The sequence below is a fragment of the Mesocricetus auratus genome, unplaced genomic scaffold (genome assembly GCF_017639785.1).
Source record: "Mesocricetus auratus isolate SY011 unplaced genomic scaffold, BCM_Maur_2.0 Super-Scaffold_100676, whole genome shotgun sequence".
NCBI classification, from domain to species: domain Eukaryota; kingdom Metazoa; phylum Chordata; class Mammalia; order Rodentia; family Cricetidae; genus Mesocricetus; species Mesocricetus auratus.
The window spans coordinates 109,832,570-109,850,228 of record NW_024429266.1 but is presented as its reverse complement, the minus strand read 5'-3'; the positions used below and the strand labels follow the sequence as shown (position 1 = coordinate 109,850,228).

The following is a 17,659-nucleotide window of genomic DNA, read 5'->3' as shown; positions in this document are numbered from 1 at the left end:
TGTGTGCGCATGCGCACACACGGGCATTTGTTTCTGTGACTGAGTATGTGCACATAAGGGCAGGCGCCCACAAAGGCCAGAAAGCGGTATGGGATCCCCTAGAGCTGATATAACAGATGGCTGTGAACACTGTGTATGGGCGCTGGGAACTCACCTGAGGTCCTCTGCAAGAGCAGTAAGCACTCTTAACCACTGAGCTGTGACTCCAGTCCCCCCCACCCCGCACAACTTTTGTTTTTGTTTTGCTTTTGGTTTGACTTGGTTTTATCTTCAATAAGAAGGTACTAGCCCTCACTTCTCTTCAGTGCAGAACTTGGATTTTCTCTTCCTCCTCTTCTGAGCTCTACTATCCTTCTCTGGCATCCTGAATAGTTTTGTGAAAAACTGGAGAAAAGTCCCCTCCTTTGGGCAGTCGCAGATGGGATAAGCCTTAGTGAGTGAGTGGCACTTTAGTGCCAAGCAGAGGAACACATTTCTTCCTTGGACACAGCCTTGTACAGGGACATAGCTTGGCAAACCGAACATGGGCTAGATTTTAACTAGTCACTTGGACAGGCGCACAGGAACAGTACCACATTGCCTTGGCTCTCGATATTTTATTATCCTCATAAGATGAAAAAAAAACGGTGCTAAATGGAGGCTGGAGAGATGGCTCAGCAGTTAAGGGCACTGGTTGTTTTACTGGAGGATTCAGGACAGTGTCTCTTTCAGGACTCATGTATGCAGAGTAGCTGGACCCAAACATGTCACTGGTGACTTAACAACTCCTCCCCCACCCCAGACAGAGTCTAAGGGTGATGTCACACAGTGGATGGCTGCACATTGGCTAGCCAAACAACTTCCCACCTCCCAGCACAGTCACCCTCATGGGAGATGATGAGGCTAGCATCAGGATAGACTGCAGGAAGGGGACAGTCTTCAGGAGGTGCTTGGTTCTGACTTCCCTGGGTTGAATATTGTCCTCCACATTCATGAACCTGAAAATACGACTTTATTTGGAATGAGGTTAGCGAATGATGTGATCAAACTAAGGGGAGATTGTCATACTAACTTAGAACAGGATGACTAGTATCCTAAGAAGGTGTCCTTATATGAAGGAGACACACTAGGTACAGGGTCATGTGGTCACAGAGTCACACATAGCCTACAGCAGGGCGTCTCACGGCCAAGGACACAGAGGACTACCGGCAACAGCAGAAGACAGGAGAGGCTGACCTACACTCCACCTTCGGACCCAGGGCATGAATTCTTGGTGTTTAAGTTCCATAGCCTGTAGCACTGCTATAGCAAATAGCAAATAAATCAGAAGGATGTAAAAAAAAAAGTGTCTGGAAATCCTGGCTTGGGGAACAGACACAGAAAGGAAGCATTAGGTTGTCTTTAAAGGTGACAGAGTTCTGGGGGGGGGGCTGAGAAGACAGGCAGGACCAGGACTGTAGGCTTCTCTTCAAGGTTTAAAGGTGACAGAATTCTGGGGGGGGGGGCTGAGAAGACAGGCAGGACCAGGACTGTAGGCTTCTCTTCCAGATCTCTGCTTGCTGATTGCGTAGCTTCCTTTGGTCTCCCTCCCCATGCTCTTTGGATTCTGCAGTTCAGTGCTGTGTTTGGGTAACCCCGTGCTTTGTACACACCTGGGATGGGGTGGGGGTGACACTGCTCTCTGCAGTTTAACAGCCCCTTTGTGCCAGGTCCAGGAGACTGAGCGCCTCAGCTTTGCCCGCCCGACTCTACGGCTGGGGGCCCAGGCAGCTGTGGGAGGTGGGGAGGCGCTGCTCCCAGCCAGGGAAGCCAGGTTTCTGCCTGAGGCGGATGGAATTCTAACACACCCTGGAGCAGAGAGACAGAAATTGCCTTTTAGACGGCTGCCATCAGCAATATTCAGCAGGCAGGTTCTGCAGGGCAGTTTAACCTTCGGTGACCTCACAGCTCAGCTGCGCAGAGCGCCAGCACACTGTTCTCACACACTCTGGCTCATAGGCAGCTGTTCAGATACATTCGTGTCTACCCATGGTTGTATTTCAAAGGGAGCATTACAGGTGATTTTTTTCTGTTTCGTGTGACTGGGAGTTCACACACACACACACACACACACACACACACACAGACCTTCACACTCGCTGTCACTGGGAGGTTAAACCTGAGAGTTTCCTGCTAATCAGGCCACACCAAATATACAGTTGGAGCTCAGCAAATAATTAATAGTAATGAAAATTGACGTTGTAAAAATTAAAGTGAGAGGGCTGAGAGAAGGAGCTGGTCTGGTTGTCAAACCACAGGCCTAAAGGGAAACGAATGGCTTAGGAGGATCTTTTAATTAATTTCAGAGTTTCCCTGTTTCTCTACCACCAAACGAGCTGAGCTGTCAGGACCCTCTGCAGAAAGACTACGGAGAGGTGATCCCATTTAAGGACCAGGCCTGTCCAGGGCCTCCAGATTCCCTGCCCGTGAACAGGGAGGCTTCAAGCGGGGTAACACAGTCCAAAGAGGGGTTCATTTTGTAAATGTATTTTTATTACTGATGAATAAAACCAAGAGGTCCACCTTATTCATAGCTAAAATAAAAATGGGTCTCTACTGCCTGACCAAGTTCAGCCACTGCACTGCAGCATTAACTTGTATTCTAACAAGATTAAAATATATTTGTCCTGGGGATTAGCATACTTAAGTCTCCTTTTGCCTTTTTAGTGGTGGCAAGGCACTTTGATCTGCCTTGCGTGGCGAGAGCGGCTTGGGCCCGGCTATCCGACTGCCAAGTGTGAAATCAGCCTGATGTCATCCCCATTCTCCATCTTTTACATCTTTCACCAGTTTAATTATATTTCCGCCACAAAGCTTCAGCACCTCATTGCATATTCAAGTTTGACCAGGAAGCATTTCTTTAAAAAGTACGAATGAAAATATCCCTGTTGGGGGAAGGGAGGGTTTTGGGACAGGGTGGGGAGCTGCACATCTCCATGGAGTGAAAGCCATGAATGGTTCTAGCTTTGGTCGCATAGCTGTTCTTACCTGTGTGGAAAGTGTCTGTGACTTCCACCAGCCCCAGGAGGTGGGTACCAGGTCCATTCTGGAACCATAGGGCCTTGGGTACAAAGTGCAAACGTTGCTTGGGCCTATGACTCCTGTATGTTAGCTTCGCTTTTTTCCACTTCAATCTATGTTCCTTGCCACCTCAGCATAAGAGGAGTCTGCCCCCACACACATGTTGAGTGAGCTTCCAACCAGCTACCTTAACCCACATTAGGAAGTGCAATCGGCTAAGGAAAATTCCTTGAGTCTAATTTGGTCTTTGATCACCTTAAAAGAAAAAAATCAGAACATTACAACTAAGCCAGGCTCTCTCTGTCTCTGTCTCTGTCTCTCTCTCTCTCTCTGTCTCTCTCTGTCTCTCTCCATCTCCCTGGGAAGCTGCCCAGAACAGAAACAAAATGGGCAGCTCAGCATAGGAACAGGGTATTTATTGCTGGGCTTTCCTCATGCAAACCTTCAGCTAACACATACCTCCCAGGGAGTGTTTTCTAGTTTCTCTTACTCACAAGTGAGCACACTGGCCATGTGGCAATCTATCACATATCCCCCAGGACTGCTTGGAAAGGCTATTCAGTCATCAGAGGGGGCCCCAAGTCACCCCAGTGTGACACCTGATATAGTCACCTTCCTCCAATGCCACCAGAAACCTCTGCCAGTATGGCTGGAGGGGTAACACTGGGTGGGAAGGAGGATAGAGGAATAGCTCGGGTAGAGTGCCTATCATGTCTGGCCTTAGAGTTTGTGGCAGCTACTCTCTGCAAGAAATGGAAATGGACCACTTATTGGGTGCCTGGGCATTGACCTCCAGACCATGTTCATAGTCTACTGCCATCCCATTGGAATGCCTCAAAGGCCTGACCTCCCCTACCACTCCGCAGCCCTTTGGGCATCACTCACACACCCAAGCTGCTGAGAACAGACACGAGGGTAGAGTTAGCACTGGGAGCAGGCAAGGGCAGCTCCGGGCTTTACTCTGCTCAGACAAGCCTCTTCTGTGGTTTCCACTTTCTCTCACTGTTAGCCAAGGCTCAGCCAGCCCAAGAGGTCTTTTGACAGGTGCAGGCTTACGGTTGTTTTCTTTTGAATAGTCGCTCCTGTTAAAATTGGAAGTTAACAACACATTGCTTCTTAAACGGAATGATATAATTATAAAATTATCTCCACATAATTAACTCAGGATTATGCTTCATTCTAGTTAGCATGTAATCAAAGTCTGTTATGCTTTTAGCTATAGGAACATCAATTAACTGAAAAGGGTTAGTTAGAGCTTTCGCTATTGAATAGCTCATCATGCCATAAGGACGCCCGTTTACTCTTGTGGGAAGAGCCACATAGCGAAATGGCTTGATGCAAAGGGAGTGCACAGACTGCCACCCACAAACAAGGCTTGGAGGTGACCTTCAGTCACGCAGCTTGGTTTGGGGCCTACCTGCAGATAGGCGAGTCCCCTTTCTGTGCTTGGGACGAGTTTGGCCTCATTAGTGACCTCACCCCAAGCAACCTCTACTCAAGGCAGAAATATCATGTGGATCAAAAAACAAGGTGCATGAAAAATTATACACCTGCTGTGGAAACCCAGGGCAGAATGCCCTACCCATGCGAAGTCAAAACCCAATGTGTGCGTGTTGGGGATGCATATGCGGAAATGGAGGTAGGGTGTGCTAAGGAGCTGGTGATTCCTAGTCTACTAGGAAAAACCCTTGGTTCATTCGCCAACACAAAACAACAAAACGGAACCCTAGAGTAGGAGCTGCAGTGTGGCTCAGGAGGTAAGATGACCCAGAGCGTTCAGGAAGCCCTGGGTTCCATCCATCCCCAGCACCAAATGACCTGTGTGTGATGAGTGGGTCTGGATTCTAGCATTGGGAAGTAGAGGCAGAGGATCAGATTTCAAGGTCATCATCAACTATTAGGGAGCATGAGAACATCCCAAGATACCTGGGACCCTGACTCAAAAATAAATAAATCATACCCTGGAATGAAGATAAGCGTGGGGAAGCAGCATTTCTGGAAAGTGCTAGAAAGTCCTATCATATCCCCTTACTTCCGGCCATTGTCTCACTTTCTATAATCAGGTAGATTTTCTTTCCCTTTTTCCCCCCTCTCTTTTTCTTCCTCCTCCCTTTCTGTCCCCTTCCCCTCTCCTCTCCCTCTCCCTGTAGGAGAGAGTTTTATGGAACAGATCAGACTGGCATCAAACATGCCTCTCCTAGCTATTATATCTTCTCTCCTCTCTTACCTTTGCTTAGGCAACCACACAGATGCCGTGCTGGTCAGCAGAAGCAAGCAAAATGTGGGTGCCTGGAGGACGGAGGCACCTGCGCTGGGAGGATGCACCTGCGCTGGGAGGATGCACCTGCGCTGGGAGGATGCACCTGCGCTGGGAGGATGCACTTGCGCTGGGAGGATGCAGCAGCTGCGAGCAAACCTAGGGAGGAGGGTTAGCTGGTGAGCCTCCCGCGTGCTGAGCCTATTCAGGACCAAGCCTTTGTGCTCATTAGCTCACAAAAAGCCCTTGCAGGAAACTCATTAGGTAGATGTTCTTTCTGTTTGGAAAAGAATGACTCCACTCCAGGGGAGTCTATAACACACCAGCTCAGAAAGTAAATGGCAGAGCTAGGATTTGAACACAGGGCTATCTGCTGTCAAAACTTGGGGCTAGGGGTGTAGCTCAGTGACAGTGCACATGTATAGCACACACCACACACACACATACCGAGAGAGAGAGAGAGAGAGAGAGAGAGAGAGAGAGAGAGAGAGAGAGAGAGAGAGAGAGAGATTTTCTTGGTCCCTGACTTCAAAACAGCAGCAACAAAGTCACAATAACTCAAACAAAACTTTGTTGCTTTCCGTAGAGCCACCATGGTTCTTAAAACACTAGGGATTTGATAGAAATATTCGCATGGAAAGCATAAAACCAAGTGGTCCCCAGGCCACTTGTGAGAGACTGTAAGCCTCTGGTAACACGGCTCTGCCTAATGTTTTCTCTGTAGGCTCCACTCTTTCCCTTTGCGAACAGATGCCAGCATGTTAAGCATCTCCATCTTTTCACTTGGGTGACGGGAGGGTCCCAGTTCTCACCTGGAGGTTTTAGCCCTGGAAGCCACCAGGAGACTGTGGAAATGAATGCCTTACCCTTGGGCTTTCCAGATACTCAGACCGCAGTGGAACAGACTGAAAGTAAGGAGAGGGTGAGCTAGAGGGAAGGGCCTGTCCTCCTTTGCCTTTTTTTTTTTTTTTTTTTTTTTGACGAGTTCTGGAGATGGGCAGTGGTGAGGATTTCACAGCATTGTGGGTATTTACGAGTGTGTTTAATATCACCACAGAAGTATACACGGAAAACTGATTAAGATGGTGAATGTTGCCATTTTACTGCAACAAAGTTACGGGGGAACCCTTAGTATTAGCAGGGTGGCTGGCAGGAGAATTTTACAAAGTGCGGGTAATTGTGCCCTTTTTCTTAACGCCTAAATATAATGGAACTCCAGCTTCCTTAATTCGATGTATTGTTGCTGCGAGTGAAGAGTAAAGCTCCGCAAACCATGAGAAGTTTTGGATTAGAGGAGAAGACCAGAAGCAAAACCCTGGGCACCGAGGGATGTCCTAGAGACCCGCGGGGAAGCGGGCTGTCGCAACAGGAGGGGCAGACGCTCCTTGTGCTGCAGCTGGGGCCTGTGACTATCCATCCAAGGAGGAGAAAAAAGAAAAAAGGAAGTTAGTGGAGGGGGTAGAGGTTGGGGAAAGGAGGAGGGCAAGCCGCGATGACAGAGCCTGACAGCCCCCATCCAAACAAAGGACTTGGCGGGAGACGAGAACCCCGATGCGCCAGCTGAAAGAAGCGAAGCCGGCCCCTTCCGCAGGCAGCGCGCTGCTGTGACCATGCGGCCAAGTTTCACGTCTGGACGGACGAGTCCAACAGCAAGCGGCAGCCAGACCTGGCTTTTTCCCCCTAGACCGTCCTGCAGTGACCAAACAAGGTCACCATTCCTAGCCCCCACCGAGGACCGGAGGCTGGGTGAGACCTGGCCCTTCCCGCCTAAGCTGCCCCTCTAACCACATCTCTAAAGTGAGGCAGGGCACCACAGCCACGCAGGCCACAGGGCCTGCGGCTCCTCAGTCCACTGTGCCTTGGGGGTGGGGACAAGGGGAAAGGGCTCTCTGGGACGCCTTCCAGGACGAGGGGTAAAAAGGCAGCCGGGAGGCAGATCTCTCTCCACCATTCTTTGTTTCGGCTCCAGGCGCTGCGCTGGACTCAACCCTGGAGGGGGCGGGACCCGAAGTTCTCCTTTCCCAGAAAGCCTCCCCGGTGTTCCTCGGGGAACACAGAAGAAATATTGCCCTGCTCCAGGAGTAACTTAGGCCTTGCTTGGGACTAGGCCTGAACCTTACCCCATATTCACAACTAGGCAATCTTTTCAGGGGAACCCTTCCCCTAGGGGGGGTGCCCCTCAATCCATCGAGGGACGGGGCCTCAGCTGAAGTCTTACTGACTGGACGAGGCCATACCACCAACAACAACAGTAACCCCTTCCTCGGTTTTCTTGCAGGCAAGAGCAAAGCGCAGGCCCACCACGCTTGATTAAATCATATAATTAGGAACGACTTTAATGAATATTATTACATTTCCGGCGATTTCAAGAATGCCCTTTTCTTTTCCATGGGCAGGCAGCATAAGCATAATGAGGTATTTGAGGTTATTAATAAAAACAGGCATGGTCTACTCAGCGTTCCAGCCCTGCAACTGTGAGGCATTAGGGCTTTGCTTGCAAATGCACCCTAGAGTCCTAGGAACCCAATGGTGCACCCCTCTGTGGCTCCCTGCCTCCCCTACTTCTAGGCCTAGATATAGCTAGCCCTCCGCAGGGATGGAACCAAGGCGCAAAGAAGAGGTGTTCCCAGTCCCGAGGCCCTGCGTGGGGAGCTGGCGGGGGGGGTAAGATCAGTCTTGGGAGGGCGATTTCTGCCTCGCTGGCGCGATCCATGCCTTCAGGGGTGGTGCCATGGCCCTGTGTCTGCATCAGTCCTTATTAACCTCTCAGTGGGAGGCGGCTCCCCCTGGCAGGCTGTGGCTTTCGATGGAGCCGGGACTCTCCTGGGCACTCTAGGGATAGGGCCCAGGCAAAAGGAGACTGTAGAGGTCGGATATTAAACCAGCAGGGGACAGAATGGTTTCTCAGCAGAAGCCTGCCAAAAGCTCTGCCTTCCAGCCTGTGCTCGGGGCAGAGAGGAATGTTTGCATATGTAGGGTCTGGGCATTTGTTATGGGCACCAGTTATACCAGTATCAAGCAGCCAGAGTCCTGTCCACTCAAGGAAAAAACAAAAACAAAAAACCATGGAACTGGAAGTCTTTGTGAGATCAAGCTGGGGGACACCTGGGAGTCTCCTTCCTCCCCCTTCTTAAAAGGCATCTGAAGCCAGGTGCACCTTTGTGCAGAGATGACCCCTAATTTCTGACTATAGTGTAGACCTCCAGAACCACATCAGAAAGAGCACCTGATAGGAGAGTGTCAGGCTGGGCTTTTCCCATCAGCACCTTGGGGGGGGGGGTGCTGATGTGGCCTGCAGGTCACAGCTCTCTCTGGGTTGGATTGTCCCCTCTCCCTTCATGTCAGTGGGTTGTAGAGAAATGTAAGAGACATACCAAGATCCAGGGCAGCAGAGTGAGTGAGATCCAAAAAGCAAGGATTTCTTCACAAACGAACTTTCCTGCCCTACTTGAGATTCCTGCCTCCTGCAGGGTGACCTAGGCAAGGTCCAGTGGCTGGGCTCCTTGATGCTCTGGTGACTTCATTCAGAGTCCATCTCCAAAGCACACAGCACTGCAGAGGCAGGGTCAGAACCTGGGGATCTGCAACACCTACAAAGTTGCCCTGGACTCCCAGGGAACTGTGTTGTTTTGTTGTTGTTTTGTGCTTGCCCAGGTGAGAGAGCAAGGCTGGCAGGGTAAAGGTTCTGTATGAGTCACAACTCTGGTAGCTTGCATTTGAAGGAGGAAGAAAGAAAGAAAGAAAGAAAGAAAGAAAGAAAGAAAGAAAGAAAGAAAGAAAGAAAGAAAGACAGACAGACAGACTCACAAGAGCAAGTAATAACCCAAGAATTTGAAGGTCCTTCCAGTTCAGTCTCAGATCACAGATAAAGTTTAAAAATTCAAAAATCTGGCATTATTGGCCCGCTGGTGTCTGCTTAGCTGCCTGTGGGACTTGGGAGCTCATTACCCCACAAAGCTGTACACCCTCCGCCTACCAATGTTATCATTTGAAAATAGATGGATGTTGCTGTTTTATTAAAATGGAGGGAGGCCAACAGATTAATGTACTTGTGCCAGTGTTTTAACGCTAAACCCTTGGAGGTATGTAGAAAATGGGGACCCTGACGTGCACCTGGGGAGTGGCATGGGGGGTTTCTGGTGTCCCTCCACAGTAGGCACAACCTTGTTCCTCGAGGGTCCCCTGAGTGGCAGGAGCTGTAGGCCAGCATCTGCCTGGGAATCCCTGATGGCCCAGTGGCCATCTACGTACTGAAACTGCCTAGAAGGTCACCCTTGGCAACAAGCAATCCTTGACACTGGGTTTCTCTTCCTGGGAATAAAAAAAAAAAAAAACTTTCTTTCAAGCAGAGGAGGTTTGAGAATACAGCAGTTTAGCTTCATGAACTTTAGAACACCCTGCCTTAGAGCCAGCCATTTCAGAGCCGTGCCCTCCCCAGAATCCAGCAGGAGATGTCCTTTGCTTTTCGGGAGTGGAGGTGAGGGAAACAAAGTAGCATTTAGGGAAAGGCCATCTCTGGAGAAACACTAGTTCCTCCACCCAGCCGCTTGCATACAGCGGAGAGGGGTGGGGGAGACCTCTTAGATTCTCATACGGAGAAACTCCAGTTGACTCATTCTTCCTGGAGACTAAATGCGGACAGAAACTGTTTCTCTGTTCTGGGCTTCCAAGTTAGGCATTCCAATGTCTGTATTTAAAAGAAACTATCTCCTCTTGTTCCAAGGGTAGGTGCAGCACCTGAGCTTTGACACAGACAGGGAAAAAGTTCACCTTCCACCACCAGCATTTTTATAATAAAGAGTCGTTTCTTTTTATTTAATGTGACTTTTCAAGAATTTAAACACACGAAAATGCACGGGTGGGAATGTTCACAATTTTGATAACCACAGTTGTAAGTAGGGAACATTCATCCATTTCTCATAAGATTATAAATATTTGATAATGTAAAATGCACATTTTATAAACTTAAAAAAGGACAGATTTGCTTCCTGCTAAAAGGCCTGTCGTTTCACCGATTCCCAAGCAGCAGGTGGCTGCTCACAGACTTTTAAATTACAACTTTTGTTTTTATAGCTTCCTTTTCAGAAGGTTGGCACTCATATATACAAAGTGAAAGTATTGGCGCAGTGAAATGAAGAGGTTTAAGGCAAGAGAGAGATCCTCCGTCAGTCCTCACAGGCAGCTTGACAGCCAGCTCAGCTGAGAACACCCCTGGGCCACTGTACTGGCCTCAGGTGGACATTTGGACACCTTTTCCCATACACTAAACAGAAGACAGTGTGGAGTTATATATAATGAGTTTGTTTATATATATATATATGTACTTGGTGAGGGATATATTGAATATATTTAATTTACACAGTACCACACCTTCAAAAAATAAAATGTATATTTTCTTAAAAAAAACAAAAAGACAAAAAGTGATAAGAAATGATTATTTACACACTTCCTCTAGATTCAGGAGGGTTCCGAGTTCCTTTGAAAGTCAAGGTAGCTGCAAGCTCCAGAACCCCAGCTTCACACAGGCCTGGGGTGTGCGTGCACATGCATACACGAATATGTACACATACATGTATTTACCACTCAAAAATAAGTGAAAAAGAAAAAGTGAGGGAAAGGGGGGGGGGAAGACGTACCAACTCCTCTGCCAGGCCCGGAGCTGACCTCAGTGGGGCTTTGGGTCAGGGTTGGCTGTCCCTGAAGCACAGTAGCAAATCCTCAAGTCTCTCTTCCCCTCCTTCCTAGACCCCAAGCGCTGCCTATAGTGTTCAAGGAGTTGGTGCTGGCAGGTCGCCATAGGGCTGTGGCATAAAGGGGTCAGGGACACAGAAGCAGACACACGGTGGTGTGTGGTGGCGAGCGCAGGCCTCTGAGGTGGTTGGGAGGAGAGGCAGGCAGCATGGAGAGCTGTGGGTCTATGTGGACTACCAAGGACCTCAGCCAAAGAACTGCATCCTCCCTTCCCCGTGGAAGTCCAGAGCGCTCCATCACCACACTGGCACTTCCTACGGCGCTGCTCGCCTAGGCAGCACAAAGCAATCGGCAGAGCCCACAGACCAAATAGGAGCTATTTATTCGGTTCACAGTTCTGTGAAATGCAGCAATAAAAATTCTTTGGACTTTAGCAAGTTGCTTTAATTTTTTTCTTTTGGAAAAAAAAAGTGTCCAATGTCCCATAATGGAGCTTAAGGGATTAAAAAAGAAAAAGAAGAAAAAGCTGAAACCCTAAACAGCCCCCTTTGCAGAAAGAATAATAATAACATAAAATTAGCATAACCTCTTAAATGCAAAAAAAACTAAAAAAATATTTTATAGTCAGACATTTTGGATTTTACACCACCTGTAAATTATATGTACATAGATTATTGTAAAACCATAGCTAATACACGGGATTTTCACAGATAATGCTGGTATAATCTTTATACACTGGCCCTTTGTTCACGGTTTTTTAAATTATTGCATTGTTTCTTGAGAGGCCCCAGACCTGGCCGGCCTGCCCGGCCTGCCCGCCCTGCTCGCCCTACTCGCTGTCCGACTTGCCCTCCTTGGCCGCAGTAGAGTGGTTGTACAGGCCCTGCGCCATGAGGTGCACCGCCAGAGTGTTCTTGTTGCCCGTGGCTTTCTTGATTTTGGCCCGCTTGTTCTGGAACCAGATCTTGATCTGAGACTCGTTGAGGCTGAGCTCCTGGGCCAGGCTTTGGCGCCTCTGCTCTGTCAGGTACCTGTTGGTCTGAAACTCGGCCTTGAGCCTCTGCAGCTGCTCAGCGGTGAAGGCCGTCCGGGGCCTCTTGTCCTCTTTGTTCGGGTTCTTCTTCTTTGGTTTTCGGGACCTGGGACCTGTAGGAGAGAGGGCAGAGGTTAGGAGCTGCTGGAGCCTTATCTGCTTACAAGCAACCCAGTCACCCAAGTTTGAGGGGCTCCAGAGGATCTGGAGAAAAATGATTTCTCCAAGGCCACACAAGGTTGTAAGTGTGTGTGTGTGTGTGTGTGAGTGAGGGGGCAGACACGAGATGGACTGGAGAATTTAGCTAAAAGGCCTATAGCAATCCGGGGAATCCTAACAAAAGTTAACTGGAGAAGGAATGCCCAACCCAAAACTTTCTGGCCTCGTTTGTGTTCATTTTCCCCCATCCCTTTCCAAGACTGTCTGAGCAAAGAGGGTGGGGTAGGTGGGTCAGTCAGGGGGAATCCTGTCCCCTTCCTACACAACTTCCAGTAAGGACAGCTCAGGACTGAGCCATCACCTGAGTCCCCTCCTATGTGATCTGGTGAGCCCAAGTTTATTGTTTCCTTGAAGGACTCCAATGGAGCACCTCTACGGAGCCTCTGGGATCTCCCTCTTCAGTCCTTCTGTCCAGGGGACAGGCCTGGTTCCTGCCCAGGTGCTGACCACAGTGGCTTGGACCTCACCTCCACCCCAAGCCTGGGGCTGCTTCAGAAGAAGCAGGCCACCCATGACCTTGGGCAAGTCGGTAAAGTGGCGCTCCTAACAACTTCCTCACAAAGGGTCCCACTACTGGTCCCACCCCTTCTCCCTGTGGAGTTGCCAGCCTGTGAGGCAAGGGTGGTGGATGGTAGGGTCCCCGGACCCAGCCCTCCTAAGGAAAGGGTAAAGTCGGGGTCGGAAGGTTCACAGAGTGGTGGAGGGAAGGCCAGACCACCGGCTATAAGCAGACACCTTTCTGGGTCTTTGCGCCAGGAGATGAATCAACTTTGCCATCCTTCCACCGAGGCCTCTTCCGCTAGAAGCGGAAGAGGCTGGAGAGGGTCAGACCCTCCCCCCTTCATGGCTAGGAACTGGATGTTCTGCCCTGTGCTGTGGGGGTGGCTGGCGGAGGAAACCGGCTGTGTGGTACCTAACTCCTCCATCGTTGCCTAGAGTGGCACCCTTCCAGGCGTCAGGGACAGCCGACAGAGCCAGGGCGGGAGAGGACTCTCTCCAGCCAAGTGGGATCTGGGTGCTCTCATCAGAGGGCAAACCCGAAAGGGTCTGTGGGCACCAGAGCAGATCCGTCTCCTGGTGTTTCGGGTGTACCCAGGGTCACACACAGCCGCCATGCCACACAGTCACCTCCGCATCCATGCTGAGGGCAAGGAGGCTGGGACTCGGTGCCCGTGGACCTGGCTTCCCCCCCCCTCCCTCCCCCCGGCCACTGAGGCTTCGAGGGCCATGGGCCGAGCCTGGGACCTGCAAAGATTCTAGGACAGAAGGCTGAGCATGGAAGAGGCCCGGCCTACTCAGTCCTACCTCCCACTCCTGGAGCCGGATCTCAGACTCCCCTCGTCCCCTCCCCGGGAAGAACGAGGTCTCTATGCCCCAGACTCCTCCACCCTGGGGTTCCTGTTCTTTAACATACACCCCAGTCTCCGATAATTCTTATTTCGGAGAAAGAACGTCTCCTCAAAACCATACTTTCGGTTCCTCTTTCTGTGAATTCTCTTCTAAAGGGCAAACACTTGGGGGACTTGGGGGAAACAAAACCAAACCTCGGCAAGTATCCTCTGCCCCTAATTTCTTCCTCAAACGCCCAGGAAAGAAATAGTACTCACAGGGAAGTGCTTTCGTTAAGCCTAGGAAAGCTGCGAGATGAGCCGCGCGGGCCACACTGCAGGATCCGCGGGCCGCCAGGGCTTGGCGCAGCCTGGACTGGCGCGGGCGCCGCACAAAGCCGGCCGAGACTCAAGGCCAGTCGGCTTTGTGAGCCTATATGTTAATTAAATATTAACAAAGGAGGCAGGCGAGAACAATGGAGCAACTTTCAGGTCTAGCGGCAAAAATTTGGATTTCATCAGAGACATACGGGATGCTGCAAGAAAGTAGTCGGGAGTGACGGTCTTGCTGCGAACATAGGCAAAGGACACCCGCAAGACTACTGAGGATGCGGGGGCGGGGGGCTCAGCGAGGCCTCACTCAGCTCCTGCACAAACGAAACCCGTTGCTAATGGCGCTTCCTAATCACAGACCCGCATCTAATGTAGCTGGTGGCTTCTATGAGGTCTTAAAAATTATAAATGAATGAAGAAACTATGTCCAAGCCTCTTCGCACCCCACCCCGGAAGCTGCCTCTTTCACTCTTGGCAGCACCATAAAAACCCTTGAAGCTTCCTTTCCGCTGGCGGACGCTGGCTCTGGGACTGCTGCACCTTCCCCAAGCTGCCTACGGGCAGGGTGCTGTGCTGCTACTGCATGGCTCACCAAATTAAGTGACAAAGGAGAAGAGGTGTCTCAGTTTTCGCCACTTCCCTGCAATCCTTCCGCTCCTCCGTAGTGGTCATCCTAGGCCAAGAGTGGAGAAGAGCACCCAGCCTTGGAACAACCAGCTCTCGAGGAACTCTGGACCTGAGGGTGGCAGAGTTTCCGGATTCCAGAGTTTTCAGAGCGGAGGTGGTGGGAGATATGGGACTAAGCGCTTACTCTCTCCATGCCCACTAAACAACTACTGGGGGTCAGGGCTTTCAAGGCTGCGAGATGTCCACAAAAGGGAAAAGAGAGACAGAGACCAGAGACCAGTCTCGACGAGAGAGAAAGAGAGAGAGATTGAGAGAGAGAGAGAGAGAGAGAGAGAGAGAGAGAGAGAGAGAGAGAGAGAGAGAGAGAGAGAGAGAGAGAGAGAGAGAGAGAGAGAGAGAGAGAGAGAGAGAGAGATTGAGAGAGAGAGATTTCTGTCCCAAGTCTGCATTCATACAACCCTTCCCGCTTCCTGGCCGCTGCTCTGTCCAGCACTGGCGAGCCAGTGCTGCCGTCCGTGAGGCGTGTAAGCCTTTGTGTTCAGGAGAAAATGTGATTCTTTTCCTCTGTATTATGCTCCCCTGGAAGCGCCCTCCCCAGTCCCGCGGGTCTGGGACACCCGGTCCCACGGGCTCACCTGAAGAAGGCCGGTCAGAGTAGCGCGTGCAGTAGACCCAAGCCGGCCACAGCATGGGCTGCGCGCCCAAGGTGGCGCTGGCTTGAGAGCTGTCCGAGTCGGAGCTCACCGACAGGTCACCGCCGCCTAAGCCACGGGCTTTGAGCGCCCCATCCAAGGAACCCCCTGGATCGCCGGTTTTTTTAGCCCCGCCGTGCAGCGATAAGGTCTTGGAGCCGCCTTCTCCTTCAGTCGCTGAGTCGCCGCCAGCGGCGGAGAGCGGCCCTCCCGCGCTGGGCGCACACGCTGCGTTGGGTCGGGACTCCCTGGCGCCCGACCCCAGGAGCTGTTCGGCTCCACTTGCACAGCCGCCACCCTCTGTACCGCCAGAGCCGCCTTCTCCGCCTCTCGTTCCGCCCGCACCGGCACAGCAAGTCCCGGTGTCCTTTCGGCGACCGAATTCAGGCCGCAGAATGTTATCGATGAAAAAGTTGGTGATGCGGTGCGGATGCTGGTGGTTGCCTGGCGCCTGCAGGACCGCGGGCAGCATCAGAGCCCGCCGACGGCCAGTGTCCGAATCGCCGGGGCTGCTGCCACCGCCCGAGCCGCCGCCGGGGCTGGATTCCGGCTGCCTCTGCGCTTCCGCCGCTGCCTCGCTGGGCTTGGAATCATTCTCCTCCATGCTTCACAGAAAATCCCAAATCACCTCTCCACCGGCCCTCCTCCAAAGCAGCCTCCGGCCGGCCGGCGGCACACACCGACACCCGCAAGCCCCCACCCAGAGGAGTCCTCCAAAGGCGCGAGCGGTGGCTGCGGCCAGGGCTGAAGTCCTACAGGTCGCCGGGAGCGCTCCGAGCCGAGCCACGTTCGGATCCACGAAGCGCGTTAGCAAAAGCCAGATTCCCCCGGCTGGCCAGGAACGCGGGGAGATTCAAAGGAGGTGGCTCCCGATCTCGGCGACGCACCCGGCTTTAGACAGTCACCTACTCCAGCGGGGACACGGGACGTCTGCTCAGCTCTGCGCTCCTCTTGGTGACCAGCAGTCTCGGGGCTCCGGTGCCTCCGCCTCGGCCACCGCGGGCCTGAGCTGCACGCATGCAGGCAGCGCGCTCCCCGCGCTCACCGCCGCCTGGGCCCGCCCGGGCCGCCACCGCTCGGCGGTCGCCGTCCGCCTGTCCCGGCCGGCCCTCGAAGCTGCGGGGCGCGAGCGCTCAGCGCGCCCGCTGCCGCCAGCACGCACATGGAGGCCCGCGGGCCCGCGCTGCGCTCCGCCCGCCCCGGGGCTCCCCGCGCCAGGCCGCCGCCCCGCTGCGGGCCGGGGCGCCCCACGGGCGAGCGGCTGCGCCCCCGCTGAGCCCCGCGCAGCCCCGCGGCCCGAGCCGCATGGGTGAGGGGCGGGAGGCCGGGCCGGGCTGGGCCTCCCGCACTCCCTCCCGGTCTGCGCGCCCTCGCCGCCTCAGCTTCCGCGAGGGCTCGGGAAATTTTCAGGCCACTTAGCGCAACCTGAGACACTTTCACTCTGGATTTTTGTTCTTATTTTTAACAGAGCCCCCTCGAGTGACGTCGCGGGCCGGTCTCCTGGACACGTGCCTCGGGCCAATGGCCGCCGCGCCGCGCATCCACGTGACGCGCCCGCGGCAGCTTGGTGACAGGAACCGCCTGCCGCCCCTCCCCCGCCACCGCCTCCCCTCCCCCCCTTAAAGCGGCCGCGCTCAGGGCTGGGGGGCGCGGGAGTCTATAATCTAGCCGGATCTGCCGCTGAGTCCTCTGGGCTCCGCAGCACTGCTCCAGTCTCCTCTCGGCTCCGGAAACTGAGGAACCTTGTGACAGTCTCTTCAGGTCACTGCTACGCCTAAGTGGATAGACGCTGGAACATTGTTATTTTTAACATTCCTATATTGTTTACGGTGGGGAGAGATCCCACAATTCCTTGCACAAAAATGCATAAATAAGATTAAATGAGCTGCCGAGATACAAAGGGACGTTTGTAACCCGCTTTCCTTGCTGGTGGAGGGGAAAATTGTCACTTACGTTTGACTTTGGTTACCCGGCAGCATCCAGTCCTAATCGCCAGGCGAGAACGTGGGGTGCTCCTCCTACTCTCAGCGTGCTTGCCTGTGCCTGTGCGGGACGCGCATGCACAGGGAAGGAGTCCACCCTTGGACAGTGGCTCCTCAGGAATAGATCTTTATCTGTGCAAGAATATAATTTAGGGCTCCATTTAGGGAAGGCGAAAGAAATGAATTGTTTGAGAAGGGTTATAACACAATCTTCTATTTTAGAAAGGCGTGATAACTGCTTAGCCAAATCCTTAAAACCGTCGGAAGCAAGAGTGGTCCTCAATGCAGCTGTGCCGGCAGTTCAGCGCGCACACGCGCACGCACGCATGCACACACACACACACGCGCGCGCGCGCGCACACACACACACACACACACACACCGTCATTAGAGCTCTGTAACCCCTACACTGAGCTACTAGGCCACCCGTCTCATTACCTTTGTCTTAAAACATTTAA

At 52.4% G+C, this 17,659-nt stretch overlaps 1 protein-coding gene and 1 long non-coding RNA gene across 2 annotated transcripts; one reads left to right on the top strand and one right to left on the bottom strand.

The window, feature by feature from the left end:
* Window positions 1-834: 834 nt before the first annotated feature.
* LOC121136645 lies at window positions 835-5,630 on the top strand. The gene is made up of 3 exons (XR_005873689.1): window positions 835-1,005; window positions 2,686-2,885; window positions 5,277-5,630. It is a non-coding gene; the product is annotated as an uncharacterized LOC121136645 (long non-coding RNA).
* Window positions 5,631-10,097: 4,467 nt separating this feature from the next.
* On the bottom strand, window positions 10,098-16,314 carry En2 (engrailed homeobox 2). Its single transcript, XM_005084201.4, has 2 exons — window positions 15,163-16,314; window positions 10,098-12,133 (listed from the first exon to the last, which is right to left on the bottom strand). The coding sequence occupies exons 1-2, from the start codon at window positions 15,821-15,823 to the stop codon at window positions 11,817-11,819; spliced, it is 978 nt and encodes a 325-aa protein (XP_005084258.1). The 5' UTR covers window positions 15,824-16,314; the 3' UTR covers window positions 10,098-11,816.
* Window positions 16,315-17,659: the final 1,345 nt, after the last annotated feature.

Bases quoted from the DNA above. Each gene is read 5' to 3' on its own strand.
- En2 (XM_005084201.4), bottom strand. From the start codon at position 15,823: ATGGAGGAGAATGATTCCAAGCCCAGCGAGGCAGCGGCGGAAGCGCAG. The intron at 12,134-15,162 runs GTGAGCCCGTGG...TCTCTCCTACAG, and splicing joins CTCTGACCGGCCTTCTTCAG to GTCCCAGGTCCCGAAAACCA.